This window comes from Sorghum bicolor, chromosome 5 (genome assembly GCF_000003195.3).
Source record: "Sorghum bicolor cultivar BTx623 chromosome 5, Sorghum_bicolor_NCBIv3, whole genome shotgun sequence".
NCBI classification, from domain to species: Eukaryota; Viridiplantae; Streptophyta; class Magnoliopsida; order Poales; family Poaceae; genus Sorghum; species Sorghum bicolor.
Genome location: NC_012874.2, coordinates 1,976,582 through 1,994,009, shown reverse-complemented (window position 1 = coordinate 1,994,009; position 17,428 = coordinate 1,976,582). Strand labels below are relative to the sequence as shown.

General features: G+C 43.9%; 3 protein-coding genes across 4 annotated transcripts; 2 read left to right on the top strand and 1 right to left on the bottom strand.

Annotated features, from left to right (window-relative positions):
* On the bottom strand, nt 436-3,226 carry LOC8083054 (non-structural maintenance of chromosomes element 1 homolog). The gene is made up of 6 exons (XM_021461009.1): nt 2,945-3,226; nt 2,094-2,290; nt 1,905-1,985; nt 1,400-1,636; nt 1,218-1,295; nt 436-1,135 (listed from the first exon to the last, which is right to left on the bottom strand). The coding sequence occupies exons 1-6, from the start codon at nt 3,057-3,059 to the stop codon at nt 773-775; spliced, it is 1,071 nt and encodes a 356-aa protein (XP_021316684.1). The 5' UTR covers nt 3,060-3,226; the 3' UTR covers nt 436-772.
* LOC110435351 lies at nt 4,647-6,233 on the top strand. 2 transcript variants are annotated; one of them, XM_021460825.1, is made up of 3 exons: nt 4,647-5,172; nt 5,333-5,505; nt 5,618-6,233. In XM_021460825.1, the coding sequence occupies exons 1-3, from the start codon at nt 4,744-4,746 to the stop codon at nt 5,763-5,765; spliced, it is 750 nt and encodes a 249-aa protein (XP_021316500.1). In that variant the 5' UTR covers nt 4,647-4,743; the 3' UTR covers nt 5,766-6,233. The 2 variants fall into 2 exon arrangements, with proteins under 2 accessions (XP_021316500.1, XP_021316499.1); XM_021460824.1 differs by having other exon boundaries at nt 4,649-5,172; nt 5,333-5,501.
* Nucleotides 8,230-16,256, top strand: LOC8083053 (actin cytoskeleton-regulatory complex protein PAN1). Its single transcript, XM_002450151.2, has 8 exons — nt 8,230-8,505; nt 8,636-8,842; nt 10,859-11,106; nt 11,665-11,838; nt 11,928-12,084; nt 12,201-12,340; nt 12,433-12,468; nt 14,937-16,256. The coding sequence occupies exons 2-8, from the start codon at nt 8,701-8,703 to the stop codon at nt 15,816-15,818; spliced, it is 1,779 nt and encodes a 592-aa protein (XP_002450196.2). The 5' UTR covers nt 8,230-8,505; nt 8,636-8,700; the 3' UTR covers nt 15,819-16,256.

Below are 17,428 nucleotides of genomic sequence, written 5' to 3'. Positions count from 1 at the left end.
GCGTAGTTTACCTGTAATTTACGAGATAAATCTTTTAAGCCTAATTAGTCTATGATTGGACAATAGTTACCAAATACAAACAAAAGTGTTACCGTACCAAAAAAGACCAAAAAAGTTCCCCAACTAAACAAGGCTCAAAGTCACCATTGATGACGTTGGTAGTTGTTAAAATGTGTACTAGTACTGTCTCCCGATGTCAGACAGCTCCGTAGGTGTAGTAGTGCTTGTTTTAGCTTTCGTTTTCCAGCAACTTGTCGCCGAGTCGTGTCATGCTGCTTTGGTTTTGCTCGCGTTTTCAGAGCAATAATAATTGACTTTCTACAGCTGCACTGACGAAAAAAGATGGCAGCCTATACGGCCAGAAAACCGTATAGTGTCGTCACACAGTTTTTTTACCATGTATCTGAAGAACAAAGAAGCAGGCAACACAGAAGATCAGAACAGCATGACTGAATCTAGAACTAACAAGCGACAAGATAATCCCTTGCTCAAGCTTTTCAGTGCTCTAATATGGTCACTAATTCCAAACAAGTACCAGCACAGGATTGGTTCTACCAGTCTAGGTTGATCTGTTACTGTCAGATGACAGAAAATAAGCTCTACGAGTTTGTAGAGGCTATACATATTAGGCCACAACAACTAGAAGGCAGCAGCCTTCCCTCACCACACCCAAAAGGACCATCTACTACCACCAGGTGCAACCATCAACCGTATGTACACGACAAAAGAGAGCCTGCAATCTCACTACCTATCATCCATGAGCCCGCACCATTCACTTCTTCCTTCCTTTGGAAGCTCTGGCCGCCTTGGAAGGCCCTGCAGACAACACCTCTTGAGTGGCTTCGACTGCTTCGGCTTTCACTCTTCTCATGCTCCTCGACCTCCTAGGAACCGCCGCCGTTAATGGCCCTGCATTGTGAATATCTTCCACCAGTTCAGCTTTCACTCCCTTGCGTCTCTTCCTCGAAGAACGATCCTCCACCAGTTCAGCTTTCACTCCCTTGCGTCTCTTCCTCAAAGAACGGTTGGCTGATGCAGTTCCATCTTCACCAGGCTCGTTTGCATCATCGTCACCATCGACTTCGCCTTCCTGACGGGGCCATTCAGTGCCACAGCCAGGACAGGCTCTTGAAGCCTACATATGCGAACAACATAGCAAACATTGGCTTCAAAATGAACATGAGTGTAACTGTGTGGACAAATAACTAGGCATCTACCTTTCGCTGGGAGAATTTCTTCTTCAAACAGTACTCATGAATTCTTATGTTGCATCCCTCATTAGGGCAACTTGTAGCCTGTTATGAACATAGACAATAATCATGCCAACATGAAGAGGTTACAGTGAATTGGAAACAGGAACAAGGCTAGTGAAACCCACATAACCATTGCATATCAGTACCTTGATACAAGCTTCATTGCAGACAACGCACAATGGGATATCATTCGCACGGAACCAGCCTCGAAGATCAAGAAATGATCTGATGCCTAGACCAATCTTGCCTGTGGAGGTGTATGATAGCCATCGATCCCATACCAGTTCATCAATAGTTTTCTCTTTCTGGCTCAGTTTGAAGTCCGTAATGCAAGATGGAAGGCGAGATTGGCTGTCATGTGAACCTCCATCTAAAATTATGACCTGGGAACAGAGCAGTCAGCAACTCATGATACACACATCGCAATCAAGATTGGCAGTCAGTAGGCATAGTGCTCCCATACCATGCATGCCACAAAGAGCACCAACAAGTGCATGACATGCTGTAATTATGTGAAACTATTGTAGCCTTAGCTAATTGCTTGTGAAGTATAATTATTTCAAGGCCCACTTAGCATAGGCTGATATAAGACCATGTGTGGTGAATCAATACATGAAAACCTATGAATCATGTGCCCAGAATGCAACAAACCTGGTTGTCAAGCCGCACATGGAGAGCATCAATACTGGTTATGCTCCCATCATTTCCAGCTTCCTGAATAAATGCTTCTAACTGCCACAAGAAACATTGATGGTACAGTTACATGAGCATATATGAAAGTAGACACAGCATACATAGTGACAGATTGAATTGAACTATACAAAGCAAGCTATCACATACCAGCCCTTTGTAGTATGCAACTTGTGGCACAGAATACTTTGTTCCGAGCTTTGATTCGTCATCGACAATGTTATTTACTACTCCATAGTACACCACTCCATCATACTGGTTCATGCATGCTCGCAACTCAAACTGCAGGTATGCTAACTCCTTGTTGAGCTTGAGAAGTGTATCATTGAACAGCTGCTGATGGGTAGCTGCAAGCCATGGGATGTAAAATAAGTTACCGCAGAAAAGAAGCTTGGGCAAAACCAAATTCAGGTAGTTTCAATCCCCTAAAACTCAGTAAAGCCCACTTGCATAACCTGTCCTACTCCTACATATATACAGTTGAGCCAATCAACTAGAGTACCAGAACTCATCCAAAATGCAAAATAACTCTGAATGAGAATTATCTTTTCAAGGCAAGATAACTTTGGGTCCATGTCATCTATAGTTATCATTTGACAGTCAAATGACAGATGATGTGAGTATGAAGCGAATGACAGATTCTAGAGTACACATGCACATCAATCAGTACTAAAAAAAAGAGAGGAAGTAATCAAGAACAATAACAGCAGGATCAGAGTCGTGAACAGCAGGCAGCAAAGGGCGCCACAAAACTAGGATACAGCATACAGCCAACCACGCTCGTACTCAGATTCCATCAAAACCGACCAATTAGACGCCTAACTAAAGATGCATACGACCACGTTCCAAAGGGAAAAGCAGTTGGGCAAAACAGTCGGGTTAATTAACCTGCTAGAGGAGCATTTCGTCGAGCAGCTGGGCCGCCGCGAGCTGAGATATAAATTATAATAAGACACATCACAGATGGCCGTGGCCCGTGGAGGAGCATGCGAATGGCGTACCGGGTTTCTTGCCGGAGACGGCGGCGAAGACGGCGCGGAAGTCGCGGTCCGAGAGCGGGCCCCGCGTGAGCAGCGCCTGCAGCAGGGTGTGGTGCCGCCACGATAGCGGCGCCATGGCCCCTCTTTCTCTCTCACGCTCGCTCGCTCGGCAACCGGATGGGAGACGAGAGGTCGGAGGGGAGAGGGATGAGGAGAGGAGGTGGGTGGGTGCGGAAGCGGAAGCGGAATCGGTTTTCGTGGGGATTTTTGGGCGGTGGAATTAGGTTTTCGCGGGAAGAGCGAAAAGAAGAGCGGCAACCCGAAGAAAGGTCTTTTTCTTTGGCCTTGTTTAGATTAAAAAAACCTTTTAGATTTTGACACTGTATTTTTTTTGTTTTTTATTTGACAAACATTGTCCAATCACAGAGTAACTAGATTTAAAAGATTCATCTCGTAATTTACAGGTAAACTGTGCAATACTGCAATTAGTTATCTTTTTATCTATATTTAATGTTTCATGCAAGTGCCGTAAGATTCGATGTGATGGAAATCTTGTAAAGTTTTGGGTTTTTGAGTGCATCTAAACAAGGCCTTAGTTTCCAAAATTTTATGAGTTGGAGTATTATAGCATTTTTGTTTTTATTTAATAAATATTATCCAATTATGAACTAACTAGGCTTAAAATATTCATCTCGTGATTTACAGATAAATTGTATAATTAGTTTTTATTTTTATTTATATTTAATACTCTATCTATGTGTCGCAAGATTCGATGTGACACTTGAAAAGTTTTTGGTTTTTCATGTGAACTAAACAAGGCCATGAATGGGCTGGGCTGGGCTGGGTGCATGGCCGAGGGTTCTTAACAGGCCAGAGAAATGGGCTGAACAGAGCATCTCCAACCATTATGCATTTGAAGTTATGTATTTTAGGCAAATTGCAAACCCCCAAATGAAAATGGCAAGGCTAAAATCGGGTGATCTCCAACCGTTATGCAAAATGCCAAGTCCATCATCTTTTTTTTTCCCAGAATTTTTTTCGCGGCACTCCTTCCCGCGCGGCCAATCGATCCCGCGCCAAACAGCCCGCCGTCGTCTCCCGTTCACCAATTCCCGCGCCAAACAGTCGCGCAGTACCGATCTTGAGCTGTGCAGTTCGTCGTTCCCGTTCGCAGTACCGATCTCCCGTTCCGTTAGTTCCCGTTTACCGTACCAGTTCGTCGTCTGTTGGCCATCAGTTCATCGTCGTACAGGTTCGCCACTTGGCTCCAGTACCGATCTCCATCAGGTCCTATCGCGCGCTGCGTCGTCCTATTGTGCGCTGCTTCGTCCAAACGCGCACGCGAAGCTGGCGAAGGAGGACGCGCGATGCTTCTCTTATCGCGCGAAGTGGTGGCGGCGCGAAGGGAAACCACGTGAAGGGAAGAAAAAAGCCCGCGAGGTGGAACCGAGAATCCCATGATCTCTATTTGTATAGCCGGACTCCTTTGGCATATATGCCAAGTTTCCCCCTCCAAATGCATAGCTATGTAAAATGCAAAGTCCAAATACATAACGATTGGAGAGATTTTTTTTAGAGTTTTATGCATTTTGGTAAATACCAAGTTCATTTAGAGTTGCTTAAGGTAGGTCTCATTGGCCCAGCACTCACGACTGCTGCGTCGTTTTCATGGGCCGGAAGTTATCATCAGATAGGATATTTTCGTTCGCCAATGATGGGTGGCGTGGCGGCGTGGCGGTGACCAGCCACACACGGACACGGCACGGCACGGGCACCACATCCCAAGGCAAGTCGTACGTGGCACGCGCTCGTCCATCTCCATGGCGGTGCCGGCCTCCGCCTCCGCGTGCGTGCGCGCCGGCCCGCCGCCGTCACGCCGCGCGTGTACCAGTACCACTGGCGGCACGGGGACCGCGGCGTTCTCGCTGATCTGCCGCAAGAGACTACCGCCGCCGACACGGCAGCCGATCCACCTCCAGCTCCAGGGCCGTGCCAGCTCCGACCTCCGCTGCCGCCGGCGTCTCCTCACGGCGCGAGGCGAGCGCCCGGCCCCGGATGAGGACGAGGAGGAGGCGGCGGGTGCAGGCGGTGGTTCGTTCGACGCGGCGGTGGCGCTGTTCAACCGCGGGGAGTACCACGCGTGCCACGACGTGGTGGAGGAGCTGTGGTACGGCGCCGAGGACCCCGCGCGGACGCTCCTCCACGGCGTCCTCCAGTGCGCCGTCGGCTTCCACCACCTCTTCAACCAGGTTCCCTTCCTTCCTTCTTCAACTGCATCATGCCAATTGCACAATAGATGCTCGATGAAATTCTTCTCATCAATTTGACGACGTCGTCGGTGCAAGAGTGTGCAACACGATCCATTTGCTCCATCGCGGATATGTGACGATCGGCATGTGCTCCGTGCAGAACCACCGCGGCGCGATGATGGAGCTCGGCGAGGGCCTCTGCAAGCTCCGCAAGCTGCAGCTAGACAGCGACGGCGACAGCGGCGGCGGCGGCCCTTTCTCCCGGTTCCGGGACGAGGTCGCCGCCGTGCTGCAGTTCCTCTACCGCACCCAGAAGGAGCTCGCCGCATGTACGTACGTCGGTCATCGTCACTCCATATCGTCGACCTGTGTGCGCGCTAAAGCCTAATAAAGCTGAATCCGATTTGCATATAACTAAAGTTGTTTAATTATTTCATTAACTCAGGCACCGACGAGATGTGCTTAACCATGGACGGCTCGGCGAGCTCGTACCAGCTGCTGGGCAACTTCGCCGCCGGCCAGCAACTCTACCGGCTGGAACTGGAAGCCGAGGAGGACGGAGCTTGTTCCAGCATACTGTTCTCTGCACCTAATAATAATAAAGGCGATGGCGCTTCACAAGGAGCTCAAGCTCATCACCCTCAGAGAGTGAAGCTTCCAACGCTGCGTGCTACGGAGCAACATCTTGCAGCGCTTCAATGTACATACGAATATACGTAGCTGGCCGGGCTCTAGCATGTGGACAAATATACATACATTTATCCTCATGAGGTCCAGGTGCCTGCAAAGTTTAAAGAATAATAACAGGTCCATGTAGGCTTCAAAATTTCCTTCATCCCATAGACGACGTTTGATGTCCATGGGTGTGATTCTCATAGGAAAGATGAGGTCCAGTTGGCTGCAAAATCTGGTCTATGGATCATTGGATCTTAAACATAGCCGGATTATATCGTAAATTCCCTTTATCCCCACGAAGGAGATCATTTTTAACATTTTGGATTTGTCTCGTAAGGGGTTTTAAACTCAGAGTTGACTCTCGTTATAGTAAAATTTTTCCCATATACAGGAATATATTAATATTCTAGCTATATTAATATTCTAGCTTGTACATTGATCAATGCATATAACTGGGATCTAACCAAACAAAGCACTCATTTCTCCATAAAGTAAATTAACTGCCACTACTATATAAAACTTAACGGAGATGACACTTTTTATTAACGGCGGTAGGTATTGCAACCGCCTCCAATTAAAGGTTATTGTGACCTACGAAGGCGGTTGCATTGTCCCCCCTCGGTTAATTAACTAACTGAGGTGGACTCCTTAGAACACATGTCTCAATTAATTGATAATTTTTTTTAAAAAAAAAATCCAAGAGCCCACCGCAATGAGCTCGGTGATGAGCATGTTCCCAGCCCACTAGCTGGATCTGGCCCCGCCGTCGCTCGCCATGCTGCACACAGGAGTAGGGACGCAAGACATCGTCGTCGACAGGTCCGGATATGGTCGGATTGCTATTATAATTTTCTAATTTTGAAATAGTACGCCATTACAACTCATTTTATTGTGAACTTGTCGTTTCAATTCTTGTTCTATGTGTTAGCGCATGCCTAAGCTCACTTCCCGCTTTGTATTCTCCTATCTCCTCGTATTCCCCATGGTCCATGATAGCCTCTCTGTCTCTCTCCTTATCATTGTCGAAAGGACCCCACATGTCATCTTCTTGTTTCTCCTGCCCTTGCCATTTCCCCTTACAGAGCAACCAGTTTTTGGGACAACTGCCGCCACCCGGGTGCCTTCTGTCTTATCGTGCTCCTCCTGCTGCACTTGCACATGGGCGCGGCGGCCACCTAGGGTCCGCCCATCTTCGACCAACTCCGGCAGCTCACCACGCTCGAGGTGTCCAAACACCTTGGGGTTCCCGCTCCTCGAGTGGACCTCGTCCTGGTTTGGCCGCGACATGCCATCGTTGCTCGCAATCATTGACCTCCACTTCGCACGCGTCAATGGCAAGCTACTAACCGATCTTGGTGTGTTCGGGTCCTGCTCAACAGAGTAATATGGGAGTAGGAGGAAGAAGATGACATGTGAAACCCTTGCATCATTGATAGGGAGAAAGAGAGAGGTTGTTGTGGATCAGGGGCAATACGGGGAGATACGAGAATATGTCGTAAGTGAGCCTAGATATACGCTAGATGTAGAAAAAGGCATGTATGTGGGAGAAACATAACTATGATGTCAAACTTACAATAAGGCCTTGTTTAGTTCTCGAAGGAAAAAAATTTCGTGACACTGTAGCACTTTTTGTTTGTTTGTGGTAATTATTGTCTAACTATAGACTAACTAGGCTCAAAATATTTGTCTCGTCAATTTCAATCAAACTGTGCAATTAGTTTTTATTTTCGTCTATATTTAATACTCCATGCATGCGTCTAAAGATTCGATGTGACGGAGAATCTTGAAATTTTTTAGGTTTTTAGGTGGAAGTAAACAAGGCATAAGGTAAACTGTAGTAACGTACCTATTTCAAAATTTTTGTAATGACATGGATAAAAAAAAAATCTTTGGTAGTATATCTGTAGCTTCAAATAAGTTATACGATAAAAACATATTCAAGGATTAGTTAATGATATACTCCTTCATTCCACAAATAAATGTACCTCCCCTTTTTCGAGGAGTCAAATATTTTTAAGTTTGACTAAATATATATAAAAATATACTAATATTTATTATATATAATATGTATCATTAAATTGAGCATGAAATATATTTTTATAATATACTTATTTGTAGATATAAATATTGATATTATTTAATATATTTCTAGTCAAACTTTAAAAAATTTGTCTTCTTGAGAAACGAGATGTACACTTATTTGTAGACGGAGGGAGTAGATACTAAGATACTTTGATTTTTTCTCGAAAATATAAGAATAATTAATACTGCTTCAATCCATAAAATAAAGAAGACCTACCAAAATATTTATAAAATATTTATTTTTTATTTACCCCTTTTCTCAGTCTCACGCGCAAAATACGCTGGAAAAGAAAAGGGGGAAAACCAGCAGAGAGAGAGAAAAACACAGCCACCCCACCAAAACCACCAGCACGCCGCGCCGCCGCTGCGCCCTTCTCCCATCCGCCCCGTGCGCCCGCCGCCCTTCCCTATCCTCGCCGCAGAAGACGGCGGCGCGCCGTGCGTAGCTAGCAGTTCCGGCGCGGCGCACGCGCGTCGAATAAGGATTGGATTTGGCTCTTCGCCTGCCCCTCCTTCGGTCCTTCCCCTTTCGCCTCGTCCGCGGCGGCAAGCTCAAGCTCAGAACTCGCTACAGAGGTATGCATCTCTCCCCCCTAGAACCCTGAGCTCCAATCCCCCACCACAATCCCGAGATTTCTGTTTTTTTCTGGATATTTTTTTTTTCTGAACTTTTATGCGCAAAATTTGCTCGATCTTGCTTTCGCAGGAGTGCAGATTTCTCTAGGGATTCGGTTTATCCGCGAGGGAGCCGGATTAGTTAGCGGCTTCGTGATGGCGGGCGCGAAGGCGGATGTAGACGCGGAAACGGGAGACGGCGGCGGGGCTGGAGGTGGCAGCAGCGGCGGCTCCTTCAGCGAGCAGAGGCTGATTGATAAGCTCAACAGGCTCAACAACTCAGCCACTAGCATTCAAAGTATCCTTTCTTCCCTGTTCACTTCCCTTGTTTACTTCTCCGAGTGCTCGCAAATTTGGTAGCCTAGGGTGTTGCTGTCTGTTTCATATTCTCTTGACTAAGTAAAGCCCTAACTTGTAAATTGCAACGTCTGTGAGTAGAATTGGCCAGGAGATCTAAGTATAACCGTCTTGTTCTGTTCTGCACAGTGCTTATCATGTTTAGCTTGGAGGTGCACGTATATAGGAATTACAAATCCGCTTGTGTAGTGTATCAATATTACAGTATGATTTATATTGGTCTGCTTCCTGACAATTCTCTTGATTCTAGAGTCTTTTCTCGTGCAGTTTATTCGAGAAAGATAGTTCTCCTGTTTGGATCTCATGAGTTGAAACTAATACCTAGAAAATGCTTCTAATTTCATTATAAGATTATAACCAAACAGGGCCTTATTGTAAATGCAATGAATCATGGTACACATTTTGGATTTCGAATTAGCTTTGTGCTGCACTTGAATTTATGTGTTTCTGTCCTTGGACGTAGAGTTACTGTTACCACCGCCATTAATGCCCATTTTCTTTTTTACTTCTTTATCCTCTTTATTGGTGCTCTTGTTGGGTTTCAACTCTGGTCTGCCCCAACTTTCTGGGGATTAAATACTTTTGTTTTTGTTGTCTTTACTGCCAATGCTTGGTTTCCATTTCTCTATAAAGATGAATTTCACTGTCTTTTGAGGCTGTCCCCTTTGTGAAATGGAAAATGATAACGTGAATTCCTAAATTTCATTGTCTTTTGAGGCTGTTCCCTGGAAAATGATAACTTGAATTCCTAAGAGTAAACATTGCATCTATTAACAGTCACTAGAGTATAATTGCAAACTAGTTTACGAGTAAGAACGACATGGCTAAACTTTAGCTCCTAGTGAAGGATGTGGCATATATTTGTTCTGCTCACTTAATTGTTAAACTAGACAGGATAACAGAAACATATGTCCCAACAAGCAAGAGATGTCTCTTGCTGTTATTTATGCACTAATATGGTAGTAACTGGTAAGCCTGTTTTTGCTTTTGGTTTGCTGCTTGCACTTTATGGTATTCTGATGTTGTTGTTCTAGTTTGTTACCTGTTCCATGTTCAAACTAAATTGTGCTAGCATATTATTGCACTGAAAAGGTATTGCCAGTACTACTTCACCTCCTACATCATGGCCATATATCTCCATTTTGAGCCTACTAACCAGTGAAGTGAAGACATGTACCCCTAACTCCTTATCAATTTATATAAACAAACCCTGCAAGCCTTACTTTTGGAGTTTGAAGTAAGGCATGTCGCATGTCACTCTCTATTAATTGATATAAAAGGAGAATCATATGATTATTTTAATATCATTGTGCTTGCTTCTGCATGAGGAATCCGTGCTGTATGTTGCTATATACAACTCCATCTCTACTCAAGTTACTGTGAGGTATACTGTGTCTGCATATAATATATTGCTGTATGACATACTAACCATTCCTACCCTATAGAATCAAATGATCTCACCCCTTGTTAACTTTCCATGCTTACAGTCAGCTTAATTTGATGTCCAGCACTAAATGTCTAAACCTGTAGGTTTATTGAGCAATGCTGCTCTTTTTTTGGCCTCAAGACGTGTTCTGTTTCTAGAGATGTAATATAATTACACTATCAAATCAGGGAGAGATGACTGAAACTGTTGACCACTTTTTAGTGGGAGCCTGCATGGTAGGAACTTTTCATTTTACAAAGATGAAACCTTTATTGACCTAGGAACTGTGTTCCCCTTTTCTTAATGGTGGTGGTCTCAATTCTGTGGTTTATAATTATGTCTTTCTACTATACAGTTTGATTTAGTCCAGGTTTCTCAAGTAGTAAATGACTACCTTGTCTATTTATTTCCACACTCTGTCTGTTAATGATGTAAATTTTTAATCAGAATTTTGTCTTTTTTTATATGTAAGTTTGCATCTAGAGATTTCATTTGTGGTTCTTCTTTTTATGTTCCTTAATTCTTATGCAGCCCTTTCACAATGGTGCATTTTTCACCGCAAGAGGGCCAAAAGGGTTGTAGACACATGGGAAAAGCAGTTTACTATTGCAAGGGAGGATAAGAAAATTTCGTTCCTATATCTATCAAATGATATCCTGCAAAACAGCAAACGTAAGGGAGCAGACTATGTGGATGAATTCTGGAGGGTTTTACCTAGATCACTGAAGCATGTCTATGAGAAAGGCGGAGAAGAAGGGAAGAAGCAGGTGGCGAGATTGGTAAGTTTAATATTTTTTCACTGTTATGTGGTTAGTTCTTCGCATTTGAGAAGCACCTTTATTCTAGAGTTGTCCTAGAACCTTGTCTAATAATGCAGGAGGATCTTTACCATCATGCTACTATAGTACCATTGGATCAATGACCATTTTAAGTTTATTTGTTATAGCAAACTATTGGAGTCATATGCTTTTTCTGCTTTATATCTGTACCATCATGCTACTATAGTATCATTGGATCAATGACCACCCTTAGTTTATTTGTTATAGCAATCTATTAGAGTCTTATGCTTTTGCTGCTTTAGTTATGCAACTATCCTTATTACTCCCCTAGTACACTTATCTTAATTCCAGGTGTTCGTTTGCTTTGATTTTTTTTCAGACATGATCAGTTATAGTTTGCTTATATCTTCATCAATACTCTGTACAGAAAATTCTTAGTCATAGTATGACTAGATTAATTGTGGAATAACTGATGGAATTTTTACATCATCTTTTATTGCAAGTCCAAAATAAGTAAGCTAAATGATTCTATCTTGTTATTGTTTTTTGGAACTACAGATATTAATCTGGGATGATCGTAAAGTTTTTGGGAGCCGTATTGAAAGTATGAAAAATGACATTCTTGGTGACGACCCTCCCATATTGGTTAACAATGGGAATAGTTTAAATCCTAGCTCTAATCCCACTTCAAATTCCAAAGCTGCACGGAAGGATTCCGGTACAATAGTAAAAGTAAGTTGCTTATTATCTTGGGTGGATCTGACTTCTGACATATTGAATTGGATATGAGAGCACCACCTTATTGTTGACTTTTACTGTAGAAACTCGTTGTTGGCGGGATGCCTGAAAAAATTGTGTCTGCATATCAATCAGTGCTTGATCGCCATTTTGACGAAGACACAGCTTTAAATAAATGTAAGACTACTGTGGGGCTTTTGGAGAGGATAGATAAAGATATTAACGATGCTAGCATCAACGGTAAGGATTTTTCTTGCTCACTAGTTATTCAAAGTTGTAATCTGCTGTTGAAGAAAGTTTGACTACATCCTGATGTGTTCTTTCTGCCATTTTAATCCTCTATGTTTCTTCATAAGGTAATCAGCCAGCATCGTCATTGATCTCTGACCTGCAAGAACAGGAAATGACCCTAAAACAGTGCATTGAACAACTCGAAAGTGTAGATATGGCAAGGGTATCCCTGATCAATCAATTGAAAGAAGCTCTCAGCGAACAGGTTTTGAGCCTTTTCATTATCTTCCCAACGTTCCATCTCAATTACATACCTTGTGCTGTTCAGAACTATATGTTTTTTCTTCTTTTTAACAGGAGTCGAAGTCAGTAGTTCTTCGCGGTCAATTGCAAGTAAGAATTCTTCTTTATATCTTATTGCATGTTGTCCTTTTCACCTGTTGCTATTCCTTGCAAAATCACATCCTCACTATGATGCTTATCTATCTTGTCCCATTTACTCTTTTAATCTATTTTAGAGTTCTGGACAGTGGAAAGTGGAGGCCATTCTTTTATCTTGGTACTGCCTAAGATGTCCCATGATGTGGACATAATTATAAAACTATGGCATCATATTGATGAATGCACCCATATGTTCAGGATGAGTTGTGTGATAAAATAATTAGAAATAGAGGCAGAACATGCACAGGTTACAGGGAAGCTCTAGCATGATTAAATACTCTACCACTCTAGCATAATTTCCTTTGCATTGGAAGGCTGACCAATTGTGGTTGCTGGGTATGTGGCTGTTGCACATATATGTCCATGGTCATAATTCATAACAACTTAGTGTGCCTTATGTTAAAGACAGTGTTTTTTTTGGGTGTTGTTACATGCATTTGGGTCTGAACTATTCTGTGCACTCAGATGTTTTCGGTTTTGTTGGGGCATGGGGAACCTAATTACATCAAAATCTTACCTATCCATGCATAGCCACAGTTGCAGATGCTACTAGTGGATATGGGTAGACCAACAATTAGAGAATAAACTTTATTATTATCCATAGTCCCCGCGCTGCAAGTGGGCCCCCACGTGGTCAGCACAAAGCAGCTCAGGATATCTCCCACAAGTTTCATTTGAGCTATGAAAATTTATGGTGTCAACACAAGGTTGAAATTCGAAGTGCTTTTAGACGTCATTCATTTTCTTCATGCTCATGGAGCCTGCTTGTGTATTTAGTCCCTACAATCTCTGCAAAGATCCTCTATAGTATTTAATCATGTCTGACACATTTTAACTGATCTTCTAGAAATCTATGGTGTGAACGTGATTACGTGAGCCAAGTATACTGAGTGTTTGATGTATTCTAACTCTTTGTACCTCTTCATTGTGTAAGGGAGTTTTGTGCAATATGCTAATACATGTACCTACATATATTTGGGCCTAGAGCTCTCACAAATCATAATCATAATGAATACAAATTCTATTCATATCATGGTACAGACTACAGAGTCAAACAAGGGTTAGGTCTCCTCTTGATCTGCCCTAGATGATTTTGTTTTCACCCCATCTAACCACTGCAATTCTTCGTCGAATTTGCTGCCGCGCAACTTGTTGCTCGTCCGCCCCCACGTGGAAATCAGCGCAGGCATGCATCCCCTCGGTCTGCGTGGCTCGCTGTTTGCATGATTTGCCACAGGGGTTCTCTCATCCGATTCATTGTGGATTTGTGGCTGCATGCTTCTGCTGGATTTTCTCGTCTCTTCAGTGCGTCCCTGCAGCACATATTATAGGGCAAGTGTGTAGGCATGGGTAAATGATGGGCAAGTGTGTGTTACCGTCCCCGCACCCTATATTCTAATGGGTCTGTAGATTTGTAGAACGATCCAATTGCAGGAGATAGCTGTAGCGTGTGTTAGTGTGTTAGAGAACTTGGTGTTTAGTTTTAAACTTTTAATAGAGCTGTGCCCCACAGTTGTGCTTAGCTACCACCCCACCCAGCGAGGCAGGATTGAGAAGGGACTGAGAAGGCAGATTGCTAATTCTTTCTTGATCAATTAGTGGGACGCATTTTACAGTGCTGATTCTCCTGTCAGGGCTGTACCTACTGGGAGGGTATACCCCCCTTCCTTTATGTACCTTTTCTTCTTAATGAAATGACACGCAACTCTCCTGCGTTATTCGAGAAAAGAAATAGGGTTCAGTGGCTCACACTAGAAAGCAAATCAATCACGAGATAGCTTTCTAACTAACAAAAGAGCCTATCAATCTAACAACTCAAATGTTATTAAATTAGCTTAAACTAGGCCTGGCTTGAATAAAATAGGGTCTACCGACTGCCTTCTTGCAGTTATTACTCTGTATCAAATAGTGTGTGCATGCTTGTGTGGGTAATTTTTACCCAATAGCATCCTTATCAAGACTGATGGAAATCGTGTCTTCTACCTATTTTTTCTTCACATAAATCTTGAGATACTTTGGAGGGCAAAGATTCTTATTATATATGTTCAAGTGGTTTTGCATTTTCCCTTCTCCCTCCTGGTCTATTTTTTTCCTTCTGCATGTTTCTTTTTTAGTCTCATGAAGTTCCTTTCATTTATATATTTGATATAAATAGCCTAGCATTCACTGAAAATTTGTGGTGCCTATATATAGCATGAAATGTAAAACATCATGAGTTTGATATAAACAGCTTTATTTCCTGCTGCTGCTCCTCAATTAACTTGTTGAAATTTATCTGTGATCAAAATTAACTTTCTTTAATATTGGTAGATATCACTGTTTTTTATATTGGTATCTTTTATGCAACTGTAGTCATTCTTTAGCCATTTTATGATTGTAACATGTCATCTTGCTAATCTCTGATCTAATTCCCAAAACAGGTTGCTCAAGCAGAGGCTCAACGTGTCATCCAACTTAGAGAACAACTGGGCCGTGCCCTTGTCACGAGCGTTACACAATCAACTTCTAGTCAACTCATGATTACTCCACCAGAGCAAACTTCGGCTATAATGCAGGGTTCAGGAGTAAGATCGACACCTCTCCAGTCACAGCCACTGAATCCTGCAACTTCACTTCCCCCTACAGTCAGTGCAGTGGGTGATGAGTCCAAGAGAACGGCAGCAGCTATGGCAGATAAGCTTGCGTCTTTGTCAGCACCTGTGCAGGTGCTGACCTCCATTCTCTCATCTTTTGCTGCTGAGCAAGCTGCTTCCATAAATGGCGGATCGCCTTCTGGAGAATTCTCTGGAGGACCACCAGGTTTCCAGGTTGATAAGAGGCCTAGGCTTGAGAAAACAGGGCAGGCTGCTGACATGGGTGCTCCTCCCTTTTTTGGACAAGCACCACAGGTGCAACAACAGATTGGAGCAGTGCCTACTTCTCTTGGAGGCACACATCCACCAACTCCAGGCCCATTCCCACCCCCTCCACCACCATTGCCATCTCTATTGTCACCGCTCATGCAACCGTTTGGTCAAAATACTGGAGGAATGATTGGAATGGGAGGACCTTTTGGGATGATGGCTGGCTCTATGCCACCTCCGCCGCCATTGACAAACATTTTGCCATCAGGTTTTCCAGGACCAAGTGGACCACCTCCTCCACCTCCACTTCCACCAGCTCAGAGCCAGGCCCAACAGCAGCAGCAGTCTCCTCAGGCGCCACAGCAATCACCAACATCAGCTGGATTCTTTCAATCATCAGGCATGGGGTTCTTTCCGCCTGTGCAGCTGCAGCAATCTCCGTCTGCCCAACGACAGTGATTCCAATGGTGGCTATGGCATTCATGGGCTTAAAGGCCACACCTTTTGTTAACTTTGTACATTAAACAGTATTCACCGAGTATCGAGCTTAAATGTGGTTGGTCCGGCAAGCGAGGCAGGGCCAATGGCCACGAATTAGAAGATTGTAGAATAGGCATGCGTCTTTTGCGATGTATAACTATTCCTTGTTTTGTCTGAAGAGTTTTCACTCTTCCTAGTTATGTGAAGTAGTTAGACTTCGTTTTTCCCTGTTTGCATTGATCCCCAGAGGCAACAGGAAGTGACTTTGGAAAACTGTTGCTTAAGAGTTGCCAACTGATAGAACAGTTGTAGGGCTGAAACAGTTGTAGAACTTACTGGTCATAGTCTCATGGATATGATCTGAACTGCAAATATTTTCCATGCTGTTTAAAATTGTTTTTTTTTCTTATTAGTTTATTATTGTTATACCTTCTTGTTTGGGTTTAAAATTGCTGGTTTCCTTAACTTGGTTCTTAGTTTGGACAAGGAATGGTGTTTAGACAAGTTGAAATGAGTCAATTTGGCTTCTGTGGATGACTCCACAAAATCTATTCAGATAGATTTGTTGAGTTTTTTCTTAAAAATGTTTCTGAATTTGATGCCTCTGCTGTCTGCACTCCAACCCCCACAAGTTGGTGCAGAGGCTGGAAGTAGACTTCCTTTGTCTTAAAACTTAAAAGTTTGGTGCCATTGTTCGGTGCCAACAGTGATGAAGAATGAATACCATGCACATATTGATCTCAGTCTTCTAACAGCAAGCAGATTGAAGCTACAGATCATGGTGTAGAACTAGCTAGTAAATGCCTGCTGACAGCAAGCAAACTATGAGGTTAGTTTTTTTTTTTTTTTACCTCTACACAAGATGAAGAGACAAGGAGACAAGGCTCAAGGCTGACTACAGACTACTAGTTGCTAACTACAAGAAGAGATCGAGAACGAATCAGAGGATTAATCAGGAACAGAAAGTGATACTAAGCTGTAGTAGCTTCTTCCAGTTCAGGAATGAGGACTGCTATTCTGCCTGGGGTTGTATCTGCTCGCCGGCGCGGTCTTGGTGCTGGCGTTGAACTCCACGTTCGGCTTCGCCATCTTCGTCGTCGGCGGCGTCGCCGCCCGATGGTCCTTGACATCGAAGGTGTTAGTGGCCGTGGCGACCGCTGCCGCCGCGGCCGGGCGCAGCAGCCTCCTGGTGGTCGTGGCACGACGACGCTGCGCCCAGCCTTGTTGCGGTGACGTTGATGACGCCGCAGCATTGCTGTCCTCGCCACCGTCTGGACGACGCAGGGCCGTCGGCGGCGACGACGACGACGCTGCTACTGCGGCCGTCGTCGCACTGCTGCAGCTCAGGAGGAGGAGGAGGTGGAGCAAGATCACCACGGCGCTCATGGCCGCTCTGCAGCGGCATGCAGCCTGCTTCATCTGCAAGAAGAGCCTTGAGATGTGTGTCCTGTGTGACTTGCAGTTGCTAGCAGATCAGGAGCAGGACTGCTAGCTGCTTAGGTTAATTAGGTCTATCTATCTATAGGTGTGCTGCAGTTGGAGCTTGGAGGAGTAGATCTTGGACTTGCAGAGCCTTATTAGCTACTGTT